This window comes from Geotrypetes seraphini, chromosome 8, assembly GCF_902459505.1.
Source record: "Geotrypetes seraphini chromosome 8, aGeoSer1.1, whole genome shotgun sequence".
In the NCBI taxonomy this organism is placed as follows: Eukaryota; Metazoa; Chordata; class Amphibia; order Gymnophiona; family Dermophiidae; genus Geotrypetes; species Geotrypetes seraphini.
In genome coordinates, this window is record NC_047091.1 from 110,563,243 (window position 1) to 110,590,831 (window position 27,589).

The 27,589-nt window shown below is 44.7% G+C and overlaps 1 protein-coding gene across 1 annotated transcript; it reads left to right on the top strand.

Annotated features, from left to right (window-relative positions):
- The first annotated feature begins 414 nt into the window (after positions 1-414).
- Positions 415-15,420, top strand: RAX2 (retina and anterior neural fold homeobox 2). Its single transcript, XM_033957331.1, has 2 exons — positions 415-645; positions 14,871-15,420. The coding sequence occupies exons 1-2, from the start codon at positions 415-417 to the stop codon at positions 15,315-15,317; spliced, it is 678 nt and encodes a 225-aa protein (XP_033813222.1). The 3' UTR covers positions 15,318-15,420.
- The last annotated feature ends 12,169 nt before the right edge of the window (positions 15,421-27,589 follow it).

Consider the following 27,589-nt stretch of genomic DNA (forward strand, 5'->3'; position numbering starts at 1 on the left):
AAACAATCATTCCCCCCCCCATAACTTGTTATATTAACTAATCTTTATTCATTTTTAAAGCTCCCAGTAAGTGTAACATATAATACAATCATTTATACTTAAATCACACTTAATATAACATCAAATTCTAAACTATATCGAATAATCCCTCTCCCTTGTATCCTATATTTATTCATAAGTAAAAGAAATCATAAAATATTATAATAATATTAAAGCAGCTTCAAAGATGTGGGTTTTGAGCATGGATTTGAATACTGTCCCCATCACCAACTTCCTCCTCACTTCCCTACTTCCCCTTTGCCTCCTTGCCCTCCGGTTAATTACTATATTTTATGTAAAAGGCCATGCTATCCCGTAGGTGTCAATGGCATTATACCAAGCATGTATAAATGTGTTCTTTGTTCAGATTTCACCATGTTTGTCAGTAAATGTGAGAGGGAGCTGGATGAGCTGAGGACCTGTGTGGGTACTGATGGCCCAGCTGAAGAAGAGCGGCCCAAGAGGAAACATCGGAGGAACCGCACCACATTTACTACCTACCAGCTCCATGAACTGGAGAGGGCCTTTGAGAGGTCTCACTACCCTGATGTCTATAGCCGGGAGGAGCTCGCCATGAAGGTTAATCTGCCTGAGGTCAGAGTGCAGGTGAGCCAGGAAAGCCTTTGGGGAATGTGGGGTCATATGGAGAGTAGCACTGGGACTAGGCCTATTTTTACTTAAATGGTTCAGATAATGCAGGGGTCTAAATGAAAGAGAAAAACCTTTGAAATTAGAATGATCAAACAATCTGAGACTAACACAAAAGAACTGAATAGACATTGGCTTTTTTATCCATTATCGTTGAACTCTACTGTACTGTCTATCCCCCTACCCCTCTTTCACTAATCTTTTACTAACACACGCAGACTGCCTAAGAACTAGATAAATTTGTACTGCTTAAACTCTGTGTAACTGCATTCTTTCTTCACCGACCTGCTGGAGAACATAACTCTCGTTTGTCATAGATCATTTTAATTGAACTACTTTAATGTATCACTTACAACTATGGATTGACCCTGATTTTCAAAGAAATTTCCACTCCCCCCAGTCCCTGAGTCTTGGCTCCTTTGTCTTCTCAATCTCCCTCCTGCCAGGGCTTAAACATGCTGGTGCTCAGGGCAGAAATCATCTCTTTGTTCTTTTCACATTTGAATTATTATTCATCTAATAGATTAATGCATTTTTACTGCAGTTTCCCCACTTTTAGAGGTACAGGCAGTTCTCGGGTTAAGAACAATTTCTGGGTTTTTTTTTTAAACATTCTTAAGTTGAATTTGTATGTAACTCAGATCCTAGTATTCTTCCCACCTTCTTCGCCTCCTTGAAGCCCCTCTTGCATCCCTTTACATCCATCCCACTGTTCCCTCTCCACCACCACCATATCCAACATTAGTCCCTTTCATCTCTCTCTTCTCCATGCATCTCTACCTCCCTCCTCTCCCACCACCATGTCCAATAATTCTCTCTCCCTTCCTTACCCAACAATTTTCCTCTTTATCTCCCTATGTGCACCATCTTGCTTTCCCTCTCACTCAAACACTCAGGTCTCCCTTTCTATTTCCTCCCCCACCTCAGCATCTCTTTCCATCACTCCCTCCATTCTTCTACACTATGGCTCATGCTCCCCTCCCTCCCTCCATTCTGTGCCCCCTCTTCCTTCCTTCCATCCTTTGTCCGAAGTCTGTGCTCCCTCCTTCCTGTGTCCCAATGCACCCTTCTCTTTCCCTTCCTTCCTCTGACATCAGAGGGAAGGCTTCCAGTTCAACTGTGGTACAAGCATAGGAGCTGCTGCCTGCGACTGGAAGGGGGAGGGAGTCAGTCAGAAGAAGGTAAACACCCATGGGAGGGAGGCACATACTTGGGGCACAGAATGGAGAAAGGGAGGGAGAAAGAGGGGCACATTGAGACACGGGAGAGAGAGAGGGGCGTGTTGAGACTCAGGAGGGAGGGAGAGGGACATATTGAAACACCAAAGGAAGAACAAGGACCCCCATTCATAAGTTTGAGTCCGATGTAAGATGGATGTTTGTAAAATGGGGACTGCATGTATATGTTTTAAACATCAATTTAATTCTTCTTTTATATATGCTGCTATTGTTATTTGGAATGATTTACCTATACAAATAAGAACAGAAGTTAGTTACTGGAAATTTTGTAGAATGTTGAAAACATTTGTATATGATAGACTAGCATATCACCCAGCGTTACACGGATATCCCAATCCCAATCCCGGATATCCCAATCCCAATCCCGGATATCCCAATCTCAGCAGCAAGAATGGCCCTCCCTATGGCACTGCATGTAAATATCTGAAGGTCAGTGTTAGTTCCTGTATCTCTTCTGCTTCCTTGTTCTTTAGTGAAGACATCCCCTTCCTACCCCCTTCCCACCCTCTCAATATTTTACCCCCGTCCCACCCCCACAATATTTTTCCCCAGATAGTAAGTGATATGTATACCAAGTTTGGTTGAAATGTCTCCATGTGTTTCAGAGTTATGCTCTCTCTTTCATATCCTTTAGTCTGACCTCACGCTGCTGGACTCTTACGTTTCCATGGAGACATTGTTTCATCAATGACAGCACAGCACAGTGTGAAATCATTCCCCAAGCTTCACTCAATTGGTGAAAGCAATATCTGTCTTATTCGATGATTCTTTACATCACCCCACCTTTCCACCCCCACAGTATTTTTCCCCCTGATAGTAATTGATATGTATACCAAGTTTGGTTGAAATCTGTCCATGCATTTCAGAGTTATGCTGGAACATACATAAATACATCTGATTTTATATATACATTATAGATTGTAGAGTTAGTATTTATTTCAAGTTTCAAGTTTATTAAAATTTTGATAAAATGCTAATCATAAATTCTAAGGGGCTCATAATCGAAAGAGAAAAACGTCCAAAAACCGGCCTAAGTCGGCACTTGGACGAACATTTCTCAAAAACATCCAAGTGCCAATAATAAAAACGGGTTTTGGACATATTTCTAAACGACCTAGGCCTTCATAGTGCCGCTGAACGACCAAAGCTAAACATGGTCTAAGTCACAAAAACCCACCTAAAGTCACCAGATAAGCACTGCAAACACATAAAACAGACCCCCCCCCCCACACTACCCCAGTGATCACCAACCCCCTCCCCACCCCCATAAAAATATTAATCACACCTTTAAAATTCAGCCTCCAGACCATCATCACCTGGCCGCCTGGCATAGGAAAGCCTAGTCATCCAGCCCAGAGGCAACTTAAGTCTTCTTGGGGGTGGATTAGGGACTCATGGAGAGAAGGACCCATGCCCATAAGTCCCTGTAATCACTGCATTGATACTTAAACATGTGCACTTCCCTATACACCCCTAAAACCCTTTTGTACTGGCATATAAGTGGCTCCTGCAGCCATAAGGGCTATTGGGTGGTATATAAGTGGATCTAGGGGATTCTGGAGGTGGTTTGGGGGGCTCACCATAGGGAAGAAAAGACATGGCATCCTTTTTGTGAAGTTCACAGCAGTGTAAGGTACCCCACTATTTAGGTGGCATGTCTGGGTGTGCAGTCCATCACTTTGCAGACCCCTCCCAAATCCAACAGGGCTTGTTCTAGGCATTTTGGACTTGGACAGAAAGTTGGACGAAAATGTGGTATAAAGATAGACAATTTAGTGGCTTGGACGATCAGATCGGCAGGACGAAAAAAAAGTTGGACGTATCTTTTGAAAATGTGTCTTAAGCCGTTTTTTTTTTACTTTGGACGACTTGCAAGATGGACATAAACGGACTTAGACGTCCCTTTCGATTATGCCCCTCCATGCATTTTACAATTTAAAAAAAAGGGGGGGAGACATTCAACAGATAAGTACCAACTAGACAATACTTGACAGACATAAAAACAATAGGAAAGTGGGGAGAGCTACAATTTTAAAAGTAAAGAAAACATAGAAGGTAAAAAACAGTAGGGAGACTAGGGAGATCAGATTATTAAATAACCCAGGCAGTCACTAAACCTATTCAGCAATCATATACGTCTTGGAAGAGGAAGCATTTTAGATTTCCCTTAAATTTATGTAAATTTTGTTCAGCCCTAATATGAGGTGGTAAGGAGTTCCATACTGTGGGGGCCGTAATTGTAATGATTTTCAAAGACAGTATATGAAGGAGATGTTGAGAGGAGGATCTTAGGACTCTTGAAGGATCATGTGGAATAAGGAGCTTGTAAATGAAGGCCGATTCTTTCGTTCTTTCAGTATTTATATACCACTTATAGCCTCACGTGGTTTACATTCAAGTACTCAAGCATTTTTCCCTATCTGTCCTGGTGGGCTCACACTCTATCTAGTACTTTTAGCTAAAGTATTGTAAGGGCATCTTTTTTATCCAAGAAATTGTATTTTCCCATTGAATTATTTTGGCATCTTTTTGATGTAAATCGCCTTGAACTAAATGGTAATAGAGCGATTCAGAAATCTTGCTGTGGTCCCAGTGAAATTGCGTAGAAAAGGTGGAGGTAGATTAGACTAAATTAGGGAGCCCCAAAACCCACCAGCAAGCTGTGCTGCCTACAGATCTGAAAGTCTTGGGTTTCTCTGTGGCTGGTCCTGCCCCTGCTCCTAATCCTACTTCTATTTTCTTCACAGGGAAGCCCGACTACTACTAGTATTATTAATTATTTCTATAGTGCTACCAGACATACGCAGCACTGAACAGAGTCGCAAAGAAGACAGTCCCTGCTCGAAAGAGCTTACAATCTAAACAGACAAGATAGACAAACAGGATGCCATGGATACAGTTAAGGGGAATGGTTAATCTGCTGGCTAGGTGGGGAGTAGGGTTATGGATTGAAGCCCAAGAGAAAGATAGTACTGGTAACTTCTGTTTTCTTCCTGGTGTAGCACTGGTCAATGCGTCCTCCTCCTAGGCCGGACCAGCATAACACAGTAAGCATTGCATGGGCGTCAACATTCAGGAGAGTCAAAGGTTTCTATGAACACTGCTCATACCTTTTTTGCACTGATCCTGTCCACACCACGCAGTGGCACTTGCGCTTTAGGCTGAACAGCTCAGGAAGGCGCTCCAGTACATGTCTTGCACCAGAATTCCTTTTGACACTTTGTACAATGAAGGCAGCATGTTGACAGTTACGGTGACTGCAGCAATCAACTTTAGGCACAAGGCCTTATGCCAACTGAAACCTGTAAATCCTTGCGCAGAGGTTGAGCATGGATCCCCAGAATTAAATAGCACTGCACACAACTATTCAGAACACTCCTGATCTGCCTGTGACCCTCCAATAGCCATGCCTTCTTTTGAGTTGCATGCTATGGGATTTGGGTACGCTGTTCTAGAAATGCGCACAACCAAATGCATTCACAAATCTTGATTGGTGACAATTAACATCAATAATTGTCAGCATCCAATTATTGGCTATTAAGTTGCTTGTGCATCTCAGAATCATGCTCAAACTTTGGTACACAAGTTTTAGTGAACTTTATAGAATCCAGGGGATTATCTTTGTGCACATTTTATTTTGGCCTGAGAAGACAACTGTCAGCAAAACGGGCCTCTAGAATATACAATGCCATAGGTGAAACTTTACAGCCATGTATCCTCTCTCAAAGTCCGGCATCTCCCCTCTCATCTCTGCATCTAGTATCTCTCTTTCCCTACTACCCAGGTGACCGCTTTCTCTCCTTCCTCCTCCTGCACTGCTGTGCCATTCTTCTGCCCAATCCTAAACCTACAAGGAAAACACAATGTACATGAGGCCTTTGAGCACTTGCATGTTCAACAGCTGTCTGTTGGAGAGGGAAGGACCTAGCAGACTTTGGGCATATATGCACAGATGCTCAAAAACCCACCACCATGCTTTCAAGCTGCTCTGCTGCTGGCTTGCCACTCTAAGTGAATGTCTAGTCCACCTACTGGTTGAACTAGCTTTGAGTAACAGCTCCTGAGCTCCTGAGTCAAAAAATGTATACATTTTGTCCATGCAAAGGTCCAACACTCATAGGACAACCCATCACAGAACCTTTTAATTTCCTTCCCCACCCAAAAAAAATCTACTAAGACTTTCTAATATGCAATTTACTGGTGACACTAATAACTTAGATTTTGGTGACTACACTATGACTAGTAAACACTTCTTACCTTAATCATCCCTTATAGTTTTGCATTGTGTAGAAACTCAGACACACTCCAGAGGGCAGAAGAAGTCTTGGAGCTGTCTTCTTGTCTCACCAAACAGTATTGTTTATTATTATTGTTTATTCAGATTTTTGATTAAATGCTTTTTCGAAACTACAAAGCGTTGAACAAGATTTAGAATTAACATTTAAACAAAAATTTAACAAGTGAAACATACATTTCTATATTAAAAACTACAAGACTGACAACAATTACATACTAGGTAAAAAACGGACCGAAAGGCCCCTAAACATGAATAGGAAGAGGGGGAGAAATACAATCGATATAGAAAATGTGAGAAACATTTAAGGTAAACACAAAAGGGGATTGGGAAAATAAATGTAAAAAACAAGAATAGTTTAATTACTAAAATATAATTGATCAATTAAAAGCATCTTTAAAAAGAAAGCACTTTAGATTGCTTTTAAAATTTTTTAAGTTTTTTTCCATTTTTAAGTGTAAAGGAAGAGTATTCCAGATCATAGGGGCTGTCACAGAAAAGATTGTGGTACGACGTGTACCAATTATTTTTAAAGATGGAATGTTAAGATTGTACCAAAGAACTCACTCATACCACACCGTGCATGGCTATAAACTTCTCCTTATTCTGGTTAGCTTTTACACTCTCACACACTGATAGGAAGAAAAGTTACACAAAAATAGAAATGGACAGTAGCATTCACTAATGCAGCACATTCAGATCTTACAGGAAAGTTATAACACATGACGGAGAGAGACAGAGGAGAGAGATTTGTAGTGCTGGCAGACAGTGGCGTACCTAGGGTATGTGGCACCCGGGGCCCATCATTTTTTGACACCCCCCCCCCCCTCATGTAAAATTTTTTTTTTTTTTTTTTTTTTTTGCAATAACCATGAAATGGAATAAATGGTCAGAATAGAAACAGGCAGTGAAAATTTTCTTTTTTTTTTTTTTTTTTTTTTCCAAAGTATTTTTATTGAGAATGGCAAAAGGTCCAGACAAGCAACCATGGTCTGTACAGAAACTTATACATTATCAAAAAGAACACAGAATGAGAGTAACAGCAACAACAAGCATGAACAAGCCTCTCCCAAGAGAAAATTGCCAATGAGAGGCATAGCAATACACAACAAAAGGCCAAAACTTGGGGCAAGCAAACAAATCCCACCCCAGAACCCACAAGAATAATAAGCCGGACTAGACCCTCAGCCATATTTTATAATGAAAAAAACCCCCACAAGCAACAACACCCAGACCGCTCACCAGACACACCAATCCGCACAACAAGCACCCAAGAAACACCCAGCCACCACCCAGACAAAACTACCAGACACACCTACCCCACCAAGCCCAGACCCAACCCCCCCTCCCCAGAGAGTGCAAGCGCAAAGTGGACCGTGAAAAGGGCAGCTGCAGAAGTGGAAAGCCCCAGATAAGTAGGTTAGCTAAAGAAAGCCCACAGATAGAAGAAATCAGGATAACAGAAGTTCCAACAAATGCTCCCACAGAAAATTTTCTTTTATTGAACCTCATTTATGTAACCATTATTCCAAACATAACATAACATAAATTATGTCTGAATTGTCATGACATCAGAAGTACATATGGAGTAGTTGCAGGTGATGCTTGGGACAGTTCTGATTATGTTAGTTTGGTTTTATGTGTTTTTTTAATAGAAGGGTTTTTATTTCTTTTTTTAAGGTTTTGTAGTTTGTGGTCGAGGTCAATAGGTTGTAGAGTTGGGGGTCAAGTGTTGCAGCTCGAATGGCTAGGAGGTTGTCGAACAGTTTTTTTCTTTTGACGTTTTTGGTTGGAGGGTGTGTGAATGGTGCGTGAGTTCTCCTATGTCTGTTTGAAGTGGATTGAATTATTTAGCTGAAGAAATTAGTTACCCCCCCCCATTCCACACACATTAATTCTCTTCCATTTTTGTTCCCATTATAAAAAAACACTGATAAGTTCCCAGGAAAAAAATACATTAAAATAAGAAGTGAAAACAAAGGCCCCTACAGATGAGAACATAACATAAGAATAGCCTAACTGGGTCACACCAATGGTCCATCATGCCCAGTAGCCCATTCTCATGGTAGCCAATAGTGCTGCCCGATTCAGAGAAAAATATTTCATTCGATCCGATTCACCCTGTTGAATCGATTTTTCGATTAGATTCACTGTTAATGACACCGCTTTTTAAGTTTAAACAAAGTATAACAATAAATTTCACAACAACAATAAATTTCACAAAGTACTTAAAAAAAAAAAAATCACATTTTTCCATTAAAGCAGTTCTGGAGACATTTGCTTGAACAGTCTTTTTTCCCAGTCCATAAGCAAGCAATATGAAAAAGATTTCCTTAATTATCTACTCAAACATTTTTGCTATTTACTTTCATTGTACCTATACTATTATTCAGTAGAAAAAATGGACTTAACTGTGCAGGAAATGAATCTCCTCATACACCCACCATATAGTGCAAAAATGTGCAAAGGTCTGTTTTTTTCTTTCGATCACTACATAGCCTAATGCCACACAAGCAGCGCTGTTACAAACATATTCTGAAGGTCAATGCTAAGGTTGACAAAGTTTCCTTCCTTGGACCAGAAGGAGATACTGACAAACCACTGGAAGAGATTCTAAAACAACTACCCAGAAATAACACCCAAAGACCCACTCAGTGTGTGAACCAGTTGAGTGGAGTGGACTAACTGGGGGTGGAAATGGGCCCAGAGTTTGCTCAGCAGAATTTCCCAGACTACCTCTTCCTCTCAACACACTGACATGCTACCACCACCACCAACACTAGGAACACCTCACCGAGTATGCCAGCAATGCTTATAAACTTTATAAAACACATTATTATATTTTCTTATAAAGCATATATTTTAACTGAACTCAGCCTTGCCATTCACAAAAATAGAAAAGTTCCCATTTCAAGCTGTCTCATGTACACTTTTCAAATCTAACATATTGTAATCACAAAACAGAAAATAAAATTATTTTTTCTACCTTTTGTTCTCTGATCAATATTCAAATCTTGTTGGTCCCAGGCTCTTGTTGTCTTGCTTGCCAGGGTCTCCTTTCTCCGTGCTAACCATCCGTCTGCCATCTCTGTTCTCCCCTTCCGTTTCCCTTCCCTCTCCCGGCGATCTGGCATCTTTCCTTTTTTTTGTCTCCCTCCACAGATTCACCTTTTCTCAACTCCCCACCACCCCAGGATCCACCATCTCTCCCTTTCTGTTCCCAACTATCCTCCTATCCAGTATCTCTATCCCCCCTCCACACCATCCCCTGTTTCCAAGTTCTCTCCCTTTCTGTTCCTTCCCTCCCTAAATCCCATTATGCACCATCTCTCTCCCACTCCTCTGTTTTTAGACCCATTATTTCTAACCCCCAAAGTCTGGCATATGCATGTATCTTTGAACCCCCCCTTCCCTCTCTCCCTCTGTGTACTTTTACACCAGGACCCCCCTCCCCCGAAGGTCTGTCCCCCCTCCGAAGGGCTACACCCCACCCCTGAAGACCTGCACCCCCCGAAGGACTTTACCTCCCACCCGAAGGTCTGTCCCCCTCTGAAGGCCTAAACCCCACCCCTGAAGGACTGCACCCCCCCCCCGAAGGCCTGCACTCCCTTGAAGGTCTGCACCCCCCCGAAGGCCTGTCCCCCCCTTGAAGGCCTGTCCCACCCCCTTGTAGGCCTGTCCCCCCTTTAAGGCCTGCCTGCCTGCCTTTCCCCCCCTTGAAGGCCTGTCTCCCCCTTGAAGGCCTGCACCCCCCTTGAAGGCCTGCACCCCCCCTTGAAGGCCTGCACCCCCCCTTGAAGGCCTGTCCCCCCCCCTTGTAGGCCTGTCCCCCCCCTTGTAGGCCTGTCCCCCCCCCTTGTAGGCCTGTCCCCCCCTTGAAGGCCTGCCTGCCTTTCCCCCCTTGAAGGCCTGCACCCCCCTTGAAGGCCTGCACCCCCCCTTGAAGGCCTGCACCCCCCCTTGAAGGCCTGTCCCCCCCCCTTGTAGGCCTGTCCCCCCCCTTGTAGGCCTGTCCCCCCCCCTTGTAGGCCTGTCCCCCCCTTGAAGGCCTGCCTGCCTTTCCCCCCTTGAAGGCCTGCACCCCCTTGAAGGTCTGCACCCCGCCAAAGGCCTACACCCCCCCCCGAAGGTCTGCACCCCCCTGAAGGCCTGCCTGCCCCCCTTGAAGGCCTGCACCCCTTGAATGTCTGCACCCCCCCCCGAAGGCCTGTCCCCCCTTGAAGGCCTGCCTGCCTGCCTGTCACCCCCTCCCCCTTGAAAGCCTGCTTGCCTGCCCGCCCGCCCCACCCTGAAGGCCTGATGCCCCGACCCACCCCGAAGGACCGCTCGCCCCCCTGGCCTCCCCGCACCACCTATGAACAGCCGCAGCAGGATCGCGAAGTCAGCGTCGGGTACCAGCCCTAAGGGGGTGTTCCCGGCCTTGCCGTTCAGTCCCCCGCCACCCCCGAAGGACCGCTCGCCCCCCTGGCCTCCCCGCACCACCTATGAACAGCCGCAGCAGGATCGCGAAGTCAGCGTCAGCGATCCCTGCTGCTTCCTGCGCCACGGTCCCGCCCCTCCTCTGACGTCAGAGGAGGGGCGGGATCGCGTCGTAGGAAGCAGCGCAGGGATGCTGACGCTGACTTCGCGATCCTGCTGCGGCTGTTCATAGGTGGTGCGGGGAGGCCAGGGGGGCGAGCGGTCCTTCGGGGGTGGCGGGGGACTGAACGGCAAGGCCGGGAACACCCCCTTAGGGCTGGTACCCGGGGCGGCCCGCCCCCCCCCCCCCCCCCCCTAGGTACGCCACTGCTGGCAGAGAAGCTTTCTCTGAGGCAAGAGATCAAAGTTCCCAGGAGATGTTGTTCTTCTGACACAGAAATGCACATGTGTCAGTGAGAGCATGAAATGCCACCCCTCCCCCCCCCCAAACACTTATTGAAACTAGGAGTTCAGTTTTTATAGGTTTCTCAGTAATGTACAAAGTAGGAAAATTGCATAATCAGATCACGTGATAACCTTTTATTTATTTGATTTCTATCCCGTTTTCCCCAGGGAGCTCAGAACGGGTTACAGGTTAAACATACATAAAATACAGTTAACAGTGTAGCTGTAGTCAAACCATAAACCTTCCTATGTTTCCGTTAATCTCTTTTATGTTCTTTTGTCAAACTCTGGATTGTGCCAGTTCTCTTGTTACTAACAAAACTTAAAATTGGCCACTATATTGGAGGGCAATATAGTGATTGATTGGGCAAGGCCATGCACATCTCTGTAGGACACAGGTTGCTCCCTTGCACTGCCCATGACCTTTTATGTGATGTGTCTTATCTGTAGAGATTAGTCACTTTTGTCTTTGTTTTGTTCTATTTCTATCATTTAAATTTCTCCAGAATTCTACTGTTCAACGGCTCCCCCTTCTGCTTCTATTCCTTTCTCTCCTCTCTTCTACCTTCCAAAGTATTTAGATCAATGCTGTCTTGTTAAATGTTTATTTTATTTTTATTTTTCCTCTAACTCTACTTTTCACTTCTCTATTACCCTCCAGGTACTTTAGTTAGATTGTGAGCCTTCGGGACAGTAAGGGAATTTTTCAAGTACCTTTCTTATTTCTAATCTTAATGTATATTTTCTGTAAACCGCTTAGAACCTAACGGATGTAGCGGTATATAAGAAATAAATTACATTACATTACATTACATTACTTCTCTCTGAATCACTAACTGTTCTCTGTACTCTTTTAAATCTCTAATCTAATAAAGCTACATGGTGCCTATTTACATATTGCGGCACCATATACACTGTAAAGAGATTATTGGTCTAATATTAACATACACTTCATTATATGTGTTTATGTATCTAATATAATAAAACGCTAGGCCGCGCATGCGCACTTCCTATGTGTGCGTCGGTTTTCCGTGAGCTGTAGCGACACATAGGAAGTGCACATGCGCGGCTTACGCTCTGTCCTGCTCCCTGTTGAAAGACGCAGCATTTCCCTTACACTAACTTTGCCGTCGCCGCCTCTCCGCTCTCTCTCTTCCTACCCCCCCCCCCCCCGAGGCAGATGTCGACCGCGGCGGCCCGAGTCGGATGTCTCAAATCAAATCAAAATTTTTTAAAAATGGAGATTTTCAAAGGTATGGATGAGCGAGAAGGCAGAGAGTTTAAAGATTCCTGGTCACCTGGGTGGGGGCAGAGGAGAGGAAGCAGAGATGCTGGGCAGGGGATGGGGGTCTCATGCCCAATCACTTTAGGCGCAGGCCCACCCAAATGCTGCAATAGAGGGCAGAAAAGGGGTTGATGGACAGGGGAAGAGGTGCTGATGAACAGGGAGGGGGGGGCAGAAAAATAAAGACACGCCTACTGCTGGACAGGGGGAGCAGGAAGGAGGTGATGATGGACAGGGGGAGGTAAAACAAAGGGATAAGGGCTTCTGCTGGATAAGGTGAGCAGGGATGGGGTGGTGGAGGACACAGGGGAGGTAAAAGGAAGGGAGAATGGACAGGGGGAGCAGGCAAGGGGTGGTAGTGGACAGCCAAGGAAAAAAAAAAAAAAAAAAAGACAGACAGAAATACAGAAAGCGACTAAGGAGAGAGAAAAAAAAATAAAAACAGACATACACATATATATTCTAGCACCCGTTAATGTAACGGGCTATAAGACTAGTATATATATATATATATATTCTTCATTTTTTCATTTGTATGGACCTTCGGATATCAACTGGATCATGAGTAATGCCCAGCAATCTCTTGTCTTCATCAGTCCACTTTAATGGTTAAGATTTATCTGTAGAGAAACATATAACAAAGAACATACAGAAGAAAGAAGGGAGACTGGAAGAGAAGCCCCTAGGTAGTTATTTATGGTAGCAAAGAAAGGAATTGGGACTTGATATACTGCATTAAGTGACATACAGTCAGGAAGTCAAGCATTTTCCCTATCTGTCCTAGTTGGGTCGCCATTGGTGAACATAAGAACAAAAGTATTGGCCAAAAAGTTAGGCGCCTATATAGGCACTGTTCAGCGCGATTCAAGTAAACTTGGGTGCTGTTTAATGAATCACGCTGAGCGGAACCTATTTTGGAGGCGCCCAAGAAATAGGCCAGCTCTAGGCACAACTAAAAAGTAGGCGCCTAGCTGAGCGCTTGAGCACGCTTAAGAGCAGTGATTCTGCAACAGGGCGCCTAACATGTAGCCACGCCCACGCCTAACATGCAAAGCGCCTATTTTTTTTTTGAAGGCTGCCTAAATTTTTAGAGGCGCCTTGTAGAGAATGACACGGTGACAAAATTTATCACCGTTCCCGTCCCCGCGGATAACTGCGGGAAATAATCCCATGTCATTTTTTAGTGTCTATTTCAGCCTCAGTCCTTCTACATCAGCATTCTTCAAAGCGAAGCTTGAGGGTCAGTGGTTGTGGCCATTCATACTCTGATTCTTATGTGAGCCAAGGATAATGAAGCCATTGTGACATCACTGATGTGATTGGCTCTTAGGCACTGGTAGAATGAGGCATTATGACATCACAATATCTGCTCTGGAGACTCATTCTGTAGAGTCTATCTCAACCTCAGTCCTTCTACACCAGCATTCTTCAAAGCAAAGCTTGCGGGTCAGTGGTTGTGGCCATTCACACTCTGATTCTTCACTCTCTCCTTAAAGAATAACATGAAGATTGTTTACCGCGGTTATCCGCGGGGACGGGAACGGTGATGAATTTTGTCACCGTGTCATTCTCTAGCGCCTTGTTACAGAATCGCGCTTTTCTTGATAGGCGCCTATGTTACAATCAGTGCGGATTAAAAAACTTTTTATTGAGCTTGTTATTCATAGATGGGCGCCTATCTAGTTGAGCGCCTTCGAAATAGGTGCCTAACTTTAGGTGCTGGTTACAGAATTTGGGCCTAAGTGACTTGCTCAGTGTCACAAGAAGCAGTGTGAGGTTTGAACCCACAACCTTAAGGTGCCGAGGCTGTAGCTCTAACCACTACACCACAATTTCCTCCTAAGAGAATGGGCTTGTTAAAGACAGAACAAAGATTCATAGAAAAGGAGACATGCTTTAATGAACAGAGGGAAAAGAAAAAAAATGTGCTGTTTATTGTAACACTCTGCAGAGGCTAGGTTTATAGCTGTATTGTTTCAAGGCTTCATTCTGACACGGGGACAAATTTGTCTCCGTCCCTGCAGGAACTCAGTTTCCCCATGTCGTCCCGTCCCCATGAGTTTTGTCCCTGTCCCATTCCTGTAAGTTCTGCCTTAAATGCGCAAGCATCAAACACTTATGATTTTAAAGTGTTTGAAGATTGCGCAGATGAGGACGCAGCTCGCAGGAATGGGGCAGGGACAGGAAAAGAACTCGACAGGACGGGGAAATGAGTTCCAAAAGGGACAAGGAAAATGTTGTCCCCGTGTCATTCTCTAATTCACACATCCTACATCTCCCCTCAATTAGGCCAGCTGCAAATCACAATGGTTCTTCTTATCCCCTGTGCCACAGAAGTTTGCAAACAGGAATAACAGTGAGATACATAGGTGAAAAATTAAATGATGAAAAATTAAGAGTCTATCACTGTAAAGTTATTCCCATCTCTGATATCTCTGACAAGTGCCAGTGCCCCTAAAAATCATTTCTATGGGTAATCCTATCTGACAATCTTTCAACACAGGTATGGTTCCAGAACAGAAGAGCCAAGTGGAGGAGGCAGGAGAAACTGGACACCAGTTCCATGAAACTTCATGACACTCCCATGCTGACTTTTAACAGGGCCCCGATGATAGCTACTGTTGGACCTATGAATAGTTCCTTGCCTCTGGATCCCTGGTTGATATCCCCTATTGCTGGAACTACCACCGGCCATAGTGTTCCAAGTTTCATGGGACCTGCTCAAGCTCTGCAGTCCACCTGTACCAGCCATTCGTTCCTCAGCACCCTGCCCCCCATGTCTCAAGCTCTGCCGCCGATGGTGAGCCCACCTTACCAGTGCCCGGCCACCACTTTTGTGGACAAGTGCCAACTGGAAGAGCTGGAGCAAAGGAGTTCCAGCATTGCTTCCTTACGCATGAAAGCCAAGGAGCTGATTGAGACCATTGATAAAACTTGGCAACCAATATGATGACAAGTCAGCCCTGCAAGATCAGGTTACTTGCCAGGCTAACCAATCCATCTCTTCGGCCATTTTGGATTCTGTATTTACAGTATTTTATTTATAAATGTTAATACCCTTTCCCTGGACAAGTTCATGCAATATGGTTTACACAATCAATAAAAACAATCACAGACTGAAAAATACACAAAGTTAAAGAAAGTACAAACATAATAGATTAGGTTTCCAAGTTTATTGATTTTTAATATCCCGACCATCAAACAATTGTCTGGCCGGTTAACAATCAGCTTAAAAAAAAAAGAATAGATAGAAATAGGTTGTGAATGGAAATATCTTAAATTAAACATAAATGACAAAGACTTGACATACTTGAATGTGCGGAAATTGTGGTGGAAGGGAAAAAAGTTACATTGTATAGAAGAAATGGAGAGAGTGGGGAGGGGATGAACATGTTAAGAAACTCATAAGAACATAAGAATAGCCTTATTGGGTCAGATCAATGGTCCATCAAGCCCGTTCACATGGTGGCCAATCCAGGTCACTAGTACCTGACAAAAACCCAAGCCCCTCTTCCATCCAGTCTTCAGTCTCCCTCCTTCTATACAGCTTATTTCCTCCTCCCCTTTCCATCCAGCATCTCTCCTCTCTCCCCTTCCATCATTATTTCCATCCTCTTTGTAACTCAACTCTCCCATATGTCTGACCCCTCTCTCCCCCTCACCTTCCATCTAGCATCTCCCCTTTCACTCTCCCCATTCTATCATCTGCCTCCTCTCTTTACCCCACCCCACCCCAACATATGCCTTCTCTATCCCCTGCTCTATCTAGAATGTCTTCCTACTTCTATATAAAATCTACCCTCTCTTTCCCCCATCCCAAATCATTTCCACCAGCTCCTGCCCGCTCACGCTCCCACCCATTTTCCACCAGCGTCTGCCCCCTCTCTCCCACCCAACTCAGTCCTCGGTAAACTAAAATGTCTTCAAGTCTTTCCTGTACTGTACTGGAAGAAACTCAACATGCAATGATAGAATAACAGGATGAGTAGGAATGGTTGGTTGTTGCAGTATTCATGATGTGAACACTCTCAGGTGAAAAACTGTGAAATCCAGTGGTGTAGCAGTAGTCTTTGAAGAGCTTGAGGGAACTTGAACCCTTTCTATTGGATTGGATTTATTACGCTTGATATACCACCAAGTCAAATGTATTATGCGATTTACAATTCTACAGTTTAAATAAAATTACAGTACAGCTATATCGCAGACAACAATTGCACAAAATAATTAGAAAAAAACCTTCTTCATATACCTCAAATCCATAATTTTCAGATCCATAATATTGTTGAACTAAGATTGACTTCAATTGTTTACGAAAAGTCTGGAGGTTCATTTTTGATAGGACCCCTAAGTCTGAGGTTGGATGTTTTGGGCAAGACGTCCACAATCCCAGCAGAAAAAATATCCATTTTCAAAACTGCCAGACATCCATCTTTTATATTTGAAAATGACCTATGTATAAGTTTTGGTCCTTAGGACGTCTATCTTTTGTGACCATTTTCAAAAATAAAAACGTCCACATGAAAAATCATAAAAGCAAGTTTTGTTGACATACTCAACTACTTTGTCTGATCATGGCAGAGGAATCCCCATCAGCTGAGCCAGTTTTAGGGATTCCTGCTGGCTCAGCTGATGGGGATTCCCACTTCCAGGATCAGCTGAGCTGCGGAGCCCTAAACCCCTTCCCATGATATCCCTCAACATCCCCCTGACATCCCATATCCTCCAACATTTCTGGACCCCTGACATCCCCGGAATACCCCCCTCCAACATCCCTGACATCCTCCCCACATTTCTGAACCCTCCCTCACATCCCCTGACCCCCCTGTATCTTCCAAAGACAAATTGGCAGGATGGAAACCCACTCTCTCCGGTGCTCCGGCTGCTCTCTCCTGCCTCTCCCGCTGCCCTCTCCAGTCTCCCCCATGAAAAACTGTATTTGCGGTTTTTCAAGATTTGCAGGGGAACGGAACCCCTGCGAATATCGGGGGAGTACTGTATAGCCTTTAAGAACAGTGGAGTTACAGCGTGGGTTGAGGACTTGCATTGCCAGTTGACTGCTCAACAGTTACAACGGGTCCTGAAGAACATTCAGAAGGTGTCACCCAATACCGTGTTTCCCCGATGATAAGGCAGGGCCATCAAATAAGACAGCCCCCCCTTTTTAGAAAAAATTGTAAAATAAGGCACCCCCCCCCCCCGCAAATAAGCCACCCACCGATACCTGCGCTTACCCGAATCGGGTGGTACGGTGGGTGACTCCGTGTGGTCCCTCCATCTACCGCGGGGGTCGGCAACCCGCGGCTCCAGAGCCGCATGCGGCTCTTTTCCACCTTTGCCGTGGCTCCGGTAGTGTGTCACGCAGGCATGCAACTTACAAGTCCGGCATCGCGGCGGGAAATATCCATGCTGAGCAGTGAGCTCAGCACGTACACAGATGAAAGCCTTGCTTGCTGATTGGTCCGGCGGCCGTGCCGCCGGACCAATCAGCAAGCAAGGCTTTCATCTGTGTAGTGCTGAGCTCACTGCTCAGCATGGCTATTTCCCGCCGCGACGCCGGACTTGTAAGATGCACGCCTGAAAAAGAAATCATCCTGGCCGGGGTCGGTGTCATGCTCCGGAGATCTAGAGCCTTCCTATCTCCCTCTCCCTTCTACCTGCTCCCGGCCACATCCCCTGCTCCGCGGCTCTCTTCGGCAACTCAGCAGCAGCGATCGACACAAGCTTCTGACGTCGGGGCCTACCCTCTGCGAGTCCCGCTTGTTTCAACTTCCTTTTTCCACAAAGGCGGGACTCGTAGAGGGAAGGCCTCGATGTCGGTAGCTTGTCTTGATCACCGCTGCTGACAAGTTGCTGAAGAGAGCCGCGGAGCAGGGGGGTGTTGCCAGGTGCAGGTAGAAGGGAGAGGGCCAGATGCAGGACTCGTGGGTGAGGGAGCAGAAGAGAGAGAGAAAGAGAGAGGGGAGGGAAACAAAAGGAAATATTTCATACTGGGCTGGGCCGGAGTGGAGGGAGGGTGGAAAGATTCTAGCTACAGGGTGCAGTAACAAAGGAAAAGGGGGGGGAAAGCTGAAAATGGAGATAGTGACACAAAGAAGAGAAAGGGTAAGCAGGACCTACTGAATAAGGATAGAGATACAGAGGGGACATGAAAGGGTAAATAAGGCATCCCCCCGAAAATAAGCCCTAGAGCATATTTTGGCCTTCCAAAAAAAATAAGACAGTGTCTTACCATCGGGGAAACACGGTATTACTCACTGGGAAATGCAATTGAAAATTGTTCTTAGACTTTACATTCCACCGGAACGTGCAGCTCGGATGAGGATTACTGCGTCGCATTCTTGCCCGAAATGCAATCAGGCTCACGCATCTTTGAGTCACATGTTTTGGGCCTGCCCCACAATCCAACAGTTTTGGAGACATCTTGGCCTATATACCACATCGCTTTGGGGACGGCGATGGCTTCCGCAACCGAGGGCGTTATTTGGATTTTATAATATAGCCTCGCCCAAACCCAGGGAAATGTCAGCATTTATCTCCAGAGCCCTTTTGATGGGAAAAAAAGCCATCCTCACCAACTGGCTCTCCCGTGATCCCCCATCATATGCACAATGGAGATCTCTAATGATAGTGCATGCAACACTGGAGAGACGCATGGTGGGAGACTTGACTCTTGGCCCGGGTCGCAAATTTTGTCAGGTGTGGGAGCACTTCTGGCAGGACCTCACACTGCGTGCTCGCAGTAGACTTTTGAATCTTTAAGATTTTATTCCCACTCTCAGCTGTTGGACTGGCCATGGATTCTTGGGGAGGGGAGGGGAGGGGAGGGGGGGATGGGAGGGGAACTGATTATATTGTTGAAAATGTTATTTCCTGACTGGTACTACTGTTTCTATTTGCTTCTTACTGCTGGAATAATAAAAATCATTTAAACATAAAGTGAAAAAAAAAAAAAAGAAAGAACAGTGGAGTTGCCTATATTTGAACTGGTTAGATGAGTTGGGTCAATTTTAGGGTTACCAGATGTCCGGATTTCCCACAGACATGTCCTCCTTTTCGAGGACATGTCCGGGGATCCAGACGGCTTTTCAAAGCCTGCCACTTTGTCTGGACTTTGAAAAGCTTCCCGTCAAAATTGCGTCGGGAAGGGGCATCCGCGTACGCATGCACGACATCATTGCATCCGTGCATGCGCGGACGACGGCTGAGGGCAGAACAGGGCGTGACATAGGTAGAACAGAGCAGAACTGAGTGGGCCCTGGGGGCGTGGCCACGGGTCCAGATTTTCCTTCTGGATAAATCTAGTAACCCTAGTCAATTTAAAGGGAGATGAAGCTGAAGTCGTTAGCAATTCTTGATGAACAGTTGCGATACTTTTGCTTTTTTACTCAAAAAGTATTATTTTAGGCACCTTTATACTTTTAATTGAGTAAATTTGTAATATTTTTCATTATACTTTTTATTTTTACTTAAGTATCAAAATATGCATTTATCTTTACTTTTACATAAGTTCTTTGGCCTAGTACTTTAGACAACACTGACTGTCTCCTTGTGAGAAAGGAGGTACGGGGGTTTGGTAGTGTGCAGCTCCATCATATATTGTTGCACCTAGATTACAATGTATATTCTACTGCAAACTTGGCTAGTTGCTGGAGAATATAATTTCAGAGCAAGATTTCTCATTATTGACATGAATAAAATAAACAAAATGTTTTCATTGGGATTTGAACCCTTAGCTACAAGTGCATTACTAGCTGGGTTTTTTAAAAAAATTCTGAGCCACCAGCAGCTCCTACTAGTGACTCTCTCCTCCATGTTCTTCTCTCTTTTATAGAACTCTGCTTCCAGGCAAGGGGGAAGTTCCAAAGAGCTCCTGCTGTGAAAATCGTGCTGGCCCAGAGGCTGGGTGGTGGGCTAGTAACCCAAAGGCTCTGTATTCAAGGCCCACTTGGGGTCTAGCCTTGCCAACACTGTGTGTGATAGTGCTTAATTCAAGAGTGAAGGGAGGTCTAGTAAAATTATGGCTTTTTATTTTTAAATAGGGGAAAACAACATGATCTGGCTGCTTCTGGCCTGAGCACTTATTAGGTTTTTACCAAATAAACTTGGGGAACACATCTATCTAGTTTCTGGAGAAACCAGACTAGAACTGGTGATCTCCTAATTGATCAAAACCCTCCAGCCATAGGACCGCCAATCATGTGACCAAAATAATCTATTTTTTCTCTCTTATACCTTTCTCTCCCAGGCTCATCTGTTAAAAAAAAACAGATAGGGAAAGTTTGGCACTTAAAAGATTTTAACTCAGACAGAAAACTGGAACATTAATCATGGAGCCACCATCACTCATGTCCCTTTACCCCTCTTATACCTCTCTTTCTCAGATTCTGTTCTAAAATAAAGGACTTTATCTCTGTAGTCTCTCCAGTACAAAGTAAAAGCACAGCCTGTAGAGCCAGCCTTCAGCTACTAGCAATACCCCTTCCTTTTTTACTACTACTACTTATCACTTCTATAGCACTGAAAGGCATATGCAGTGCTGTACATTTGACATTTAATAGACAGTCCCTGCTCAGAAGAGCTTACAATCTAAGTTGGACAGACAGACATGACTTATAGGGTTGGGGATGTAGAACCCAAGGCAAGAGGAGTTAGGAGCTGAAACCAGTCTCAAAGAGGTGGGCTTTTAACTTGGACTTGAAGACTGCCGGAGATTGAGCCCACCGTAGGGATTCGGGCATTTGTTCCAAGAATACAACACAGCAAGATAGAAGGGACGGAGTCTGGGAAGAGGCGAATGGTACAGATAGGAGGGACGTACCAGATGATAGGAGCTCGGGGGGTGGGGGGGGACAGACATAAGGGGAGATAAGTGAGGAGAGATAGTGGTGGGGGGGGGGGGGGCGCCCAGCCATGAATACATTTGTAGGTTAGTAAGAGGAGTTTGAATTGTATTCAGAAACAGATGGGAAGCCAGTGAAGTGTCTTTAGGAGAGGGGGGCAATGTGAGTATAGCGGCTCTCACGGAATATGAGTTGTGCAGCTGACTTCTGGACGGATTGGAGGGGGGAAAGATGGCTGAGCGGAAGACCTGAGAGGAGCAGGTTGCAGTAATCTAAGTGTGATATGATGAGGGCGTGGACAAGGGCTTTGGTAGTGTGCTCAGAGAGGAAGGGTCAGATTTTGGTGGTATAGATTCAGCTCAATCTCAGATGACATTTTCAGGGATTTTAAGCAAATGAAAGTGGCACATAAGACCAAAGGTCTGTTAAATGGGAATCACTGAGCCACATTGAGATGGGAAGTTTAGATTTTAACACTGCAAAGTGCTGCTCTATCAAGCTCAATGACAGAAAAGAGGTTGGTTTTGAATATATTCTTGTAGCACTCGGACCCTGCCTCTCATAGTACAGGGTCACTGCTGCAATGAGTCCTGACCTCTACAGTCACCACATCATGATCCTCAGCACGACCTCCAGTCCAGAACAGCTGAACAGACAGTAACAGGGCTTCAGACTTCTCTTTTTAATTTTCAAAGCAAAATCTCAGGGGGAAAGGAGAGCTTGCCCTTGGGACTTTTTAAATGGAGTAACGCACATGAGAGCAGGTGGTAGAAACATTTTCATATGCTTCACGGCTGCTGAAGGCTCCTGGTCCCTTCCTCTTCTGGGTTCTTTTGTGACAAGCCGCCCCCTTCCTCAGTGGTTTTCTTTATTTCCATTGTGTTGACCTGTACGCGAAGATGGTGACTCGTGACAGGGGTGTTCACTGAAGGATGTTGATGCATTTCCCCTGTTGCACAGAAGTCTTTCAACGCACACCTCAATCACCTGTGCCTACATATACAAATCAGTTCAACAAACAGAAATAACAAGAAATGGGGAGAGGGACGGCTCATTTTAGATGACCTCAACAAGCCATTAAGTGACAAATTTTGTATTAGGCGCCTACAAACGTTTCCAAAAAAGACCTTTATTTTAAAAAGGTACCACAGGCACTTCTAAAAGAGGTCCTCCCCTCGCCTCTCCTTTGGTGCACCGATATTCTTGCATATATTTATACCTGTTCTGATGAAGGTACAGTAGTTGAATGCATGTACTCTCTGGGCTTGAATTTCTAACAAGATACCCATGTGAGAAATCCCCAAAATACCTGTTTTATAAAAGAAACATAGGGCCATTTTACTAAAGGGCATTAAGCCTTCAGGGCAGTCTCTCGCTAACTTTTTCAAGCTGGGGGCACCCTAAACCTAGTGTCCCTGGCTCGAGACACCCTGAAGTGCGCTGGGATCAGTGTGATGTCACACACATGCGTGACAGTGCGCCACTGTCAGCGTATGTGCAAAGGCCCTTCAAATGGGCCTTGCGCCGAGAGAAGGACCTGTGCTGAAGAGAAGGGCCAGCAGAGAGAAGAGGTGCTGGCGTCAGGAGATTGCTTACAGGCGTGCCTCTCTTTGCCAGAGGCACGTCCTGTAGACAGCCGGTGCCGGCACCTCTCCTCTTCCTCAGGGTACCGCGGCACACCTGAAATCTCAGGAGGCACAAAGTTTGCGATACACTGCTGTAAGGCCTGATTCCAGACACGGCGCCTAACCATACCTAAATTGTAGGAATCGGTCAAGTTTATTAGATACTTGATATACCGTCTATCAGGGTTATCTAAATGGTTTACAATAAAGTAACTAATAAATATATTCAAACAAAACTCTATAAAATTATAAGGATATTGCAGACAGACTGAACTAACATGATGCCAAAAGGGACGAGGGGAGGAAATGCATAATTACATCGAGATAAAAAAATAAAAGAGAGGGAGAGGGAGAGCACAATTGGAAGGGATTTGCTTGTTTAGATTAATTTGTCATCCTCGCTCAAACGGATCCGTGTCAAGTGTTGAAAGCATCTTTAAATAAGGTTTTGAGTTGTTTAGATTTAAACTTGTCAATCAACCACTAGGCGTCCTTTATAGAATCATGCCTAGTGGCGCCTAGGCATCGCTAGGCATCATTGAGGTAGGCGCTGATATTTTAGGCACCTTTCTTGCATGCCTACCAACACCTAGGTTTACCAAGCCTTCCTCTGCCCCCTAACCACGCCTACTTTTCAGGTATGCATCGTTAGGCATTGGAGGGTGCCGGGACTTAGGCGTTGCTAGGCGTCATGCGTTATCCATGTGCAACTTTAATTAGTATTAAAAAATTGTTTTTTAAATTGATGTCTAATGATGTGGTCAATTACCACCATTTAATCAATTAAAAGGCAATTTAGTTATGCGCAGATTTTAGGTAGATGTCACTAGGCATCCATGATTAGGGTGCCTAGCAGTGCCTAACCTGGGCCCTTAGGGCCTGATTCTGGAAACGGCACCTGTCACGGTAGGCACCTGCAAAATGGGTGCCTAACGTGTGTCAATTACTGGTAGGTGCCGCGTCCAGAATCACATCTATTTTCTTTACAGACACCTTAAATGTCAGCCAGCGTTATACAGGCCTACATTTAAGACTCGCACCTATGGAAACACCTAGATACGCCTACAGATGCCTAAGGCCATTTCCAGCATAAGCCACACCTATCCAACCCTAGGCATTTGTAGGCATGCACAGGTACTTCTGTGGGCGTCGTTCATCGCATTGATTTAAAAATAAAATGTGCATCCCGATTGGTCCATTAGATGGCGGTAGGACGCCTACTGCCACCTACAGTTGGAATGCCGTTTTAAGAATCAGGCCGTTTTGAGAATCAGCGCAATTAGCACATACTAATAAGCTGCCACAGAATGCATTAAAGCTTTTTACAGTAATTTGCATGTTTGTGCTTGCTAACTCATGCATTACCTATTTAAAAAATAATTTTCGAAGAGGGTCATAGGCAGAGAATGGGTGTTTCCATATTATTAACATATACTAACCAAATAAAATAAACCATAAGCCATAATGCAGAGTAAAATAGGAGATAAGTGCTCCCACGTTAATACTTTATAGGTACTGCCTGTGGCATAGCGATGGTGAGAGGCGTAGTGGGGGGGCACCCTTCCCCATCCTCTTCTCAGCCGCTGCTCCTTCCCTGCCCCCTGCTGAGCATGCGCTCCCATTTCCTTCCCCCGTACTGCTTTAGCTGTTATGGCATGAGCATCATGACCAACTTGCTGCCCGCATTAGCGTCGGCTCTCCCTCTGACATCATTTCCTAGACGTGGGACCTGGAAGTGACGTCAGAGGGAGAACCAACAGTGGTGTGAGCAGCAGGTTGGAGTTGCTGCTTGTGTCAGCAATGAGCTAGAGATACTACGCCACTAGGTATCGCACCTTGAAAAATGCCGCATTCAATCTGAGCTTAGTGCATGGGAAAGTCCTGCATCAACTTGCATTAAGCCCAGATTAGTAAAATGACCCCATCAAATTTTATTAGGATTTTATATACCGCCTATCAAGGTTATCTAAGTGGTTTTTTTTACAATCAGGTACTCAAGCATTTTTCCCTCTCTGTCCCGGTGGGCTCACAATCTATCTAACGTACCTGGGGCTGCACCCCCCCCCCCCAGGAATGCCTGCGCATGTCCCCCAGATTCTGTCCTAATTAGTTAATGAGTGTTAACTAGCAATTATTGATGTTAATTGGCACTATTTATTTATTAGGATTTATTATCCGCCTTTATGAAGAGAGAGTCACCTAAGGCAGTGTATAGCAAGTTTTAAAATCAAGTATGCTAAGTATTTTCCCTGTTTGTCTCGGGGGGGCTCACAATCTAAGTATGGCTCCCAGGACAATGAAAAGTTAAGTGACTTGCCCAGGGTCACAAGGAACAGCGCTGGGATCGAACCTACAACCTCAGGGTTTCATATATATGCTATTCTATAAGACTGCACGACCAAATTGTCTCACATGCAACTGAATAGGAGGCTTGGCCAGGGGTGCTTCTGTTTTACTGCACCGTATGCCTGCAACAAACTGCCTGACTCAATACGTCAAGCTCTGTCTGTGAAGTGTTCAAGTCCAGGCTCAAAGCCCACTTCTTTGAAGATGCTTTCAGTTCCAAACTCCAATCCACCTTCTAAGCACCGATGTCTGTCTTGTCGCTCCCTCTGTAGTTTCTCCACCTGAGCACAGTGTATCGATGCACCTTCTTGTCCGGTTTGTCAGCTCTTTTGAGCAGGGACTGTCTCGTCTATGCTTTGATGTACAGCACTATGTATGTCTAGTAGCCCTATAGAAATGATTAGTGGTAGTAGTAGAAGCTGTCTGACTGCTCAGTGACATCACAATGCATCTGGATCACACCTAGAATTCTTGATGACATCATAATGCACTGTGTATAGGTGCACCTTCTTGTCCAGTTTGTCTGTCTTGACTAGATTGTAAGCTCTTTTGAGCAGGGACTGTCTCTTTTATGCTTTGATGTATAGCACTTTGTATGTCTAGGAGTGCTATAGACATGATTAGTAGTAGTAGTAGTAGTGTGGGGGAACGGCAGGTCAGGGACATTCCCTTCAGATGCAGTGTTTATAGAATAAGGTCATTTACTCCCCCAACTGCCATTAATCGTGTGCCAGCATTATACCAGGTTTCAGCAGGCTTAAGGCCTCACACCCACAGTTGGGTGTGGGAATCCATGCTAAGTGCTATTCAGAGCAAGTCACATTGCAATAAGCAACCTTTACAGAATTCAGCTTAGCACGGATCTTAACAGTGCCTAACTCTGGGTGCCATTTACTGAAATCGGCCTAGTCTGTGTAAATAAACACAATCTTTCAGTGCTTCTAGTTTGTGTGTGTGTAAACCTCCACGCTATTTTAGAAGAGCTATTTCTCACATGTACAAGTTTTACACCCAGAAAAAGCTTTATAACATTACTCTCTTAAGAAAGCAATTTCCAAAATTGATTTCCCCAGGTCTGTAGACTATTTGGATACTGCCCACACTATATATGGGCACACAGGCACACATTGTTTCATAACACCTCAAACAACACCGAGGACAGTGGTTTATACTGCCAATAAATCACACCAAAATACCAGTGTAAATCTATGCCATATACTGAAATATTCCTTGACTTCTTTCTTAGTTTGTACATCAGGACGAAAAGGTCGCTATTCACATATCTTGGCAAAAAGACCTGGAACAATCTCCCAACTGAGATCAGGATGGAAACATTCTACAACAGATTCTGATAAAAATTAAAAACTCTTTTCTTTGAAAGCATAGACACTGTAGTCAACTAACTCAAAATATCTAATATTAGAGAATGACACAAGGAAAAGATCTGTCTCCATCTCCGCCCCGTCCAACTCGGTCCCCATCCGCACAAGCCTCAAATAGTTTTATACTGAATGTATTTTATTAAAGAATAAAAGAAACAATATTCTGTACAATTGTCATTTTATAAATCAAGAGTTCTGGCTGCCGAACTAGAGGAAGAGATCTTTAGCTAGCAGGGCTTTGTTTATAAACATTTAACAACACAGCTACTTTATCCTAAAAAAAAAATTTTTTTTAAATATAGAAAAATAGAAATTTTTTTCTACCTTTGTCGTCTGGTTTCTGCTTTCCTTATCTTCTCGCCATTCTCTTCCTTCCATCCACTGTCTGCCTTCTCTCTGCCTCTTCCATATGGCATCTGCTCTGTTTCTATGCCTCTAGCAGAAACTGTCCGCCTCTCCCTTCCATCTCTCCCCCCCCTCCACACTGGTCTGGCACCCATCTTCTTCCCTCCACTTCCCCCATAGTCTGGCATCGCTGTCTTCTTCCCTTCCATCTCTAACTTCCTCCCCTAGGTAATTTTTAGCATCTCCCTTTCCCTTCCTTTTCTTGTTTGCTCTTCCTTCTCAGTTTGTTTTCTACCTCTTGTCTACTTTTTTACTTTCCAGTCCTCAATTACCCTTTCATTGTGTCTACCTACAGCTTGCCACCTCTTTCCCTAACCCCTGTCAATATCTCACTAAATCTATCCTCTTCCCCTAATCCAGCATGTGCTCTTTTTTTATCCCCTCTTTCCATCCAGTATGTGCTCTCTCTCCTCTCCACTTCCTTCCAGAGTCTGTTCCCCTCTATCCTCTCCCATCCAGTGTATACTCCCCTCTCTCTCCCCTCCCATCCAGCGTCTGCTCCCCTTTCTTTCCTCCTTACTTCCTTCTAGTGTTTGCTCCCTCTCTCTACTTTCAGCATATGTTCCCCTCTCTCTCTCCTCTTCCAACCAGCACTGCTCCCCTTGTTTTCCCCTCTCCATTTCC

What these genes read in the sequence shown, in the direction of transcription:
- RAX2 (XM_033957331.1), top strand. Translation starts at nt 415, where the DNA reads ATGTTTGTCAGTAAATGTGAGAGGGAGCTGGATGAGCTGAGGACCTGT. An exon ending in TGCCTGAGGTCAGAGTGCAG is followed by an intron (nt 646 to 14,870) that starts GTGAGCCAGGAA and finishes CTTTCAACACAG; the next exon opens with GTATGGTTCCAGAACAGAAG.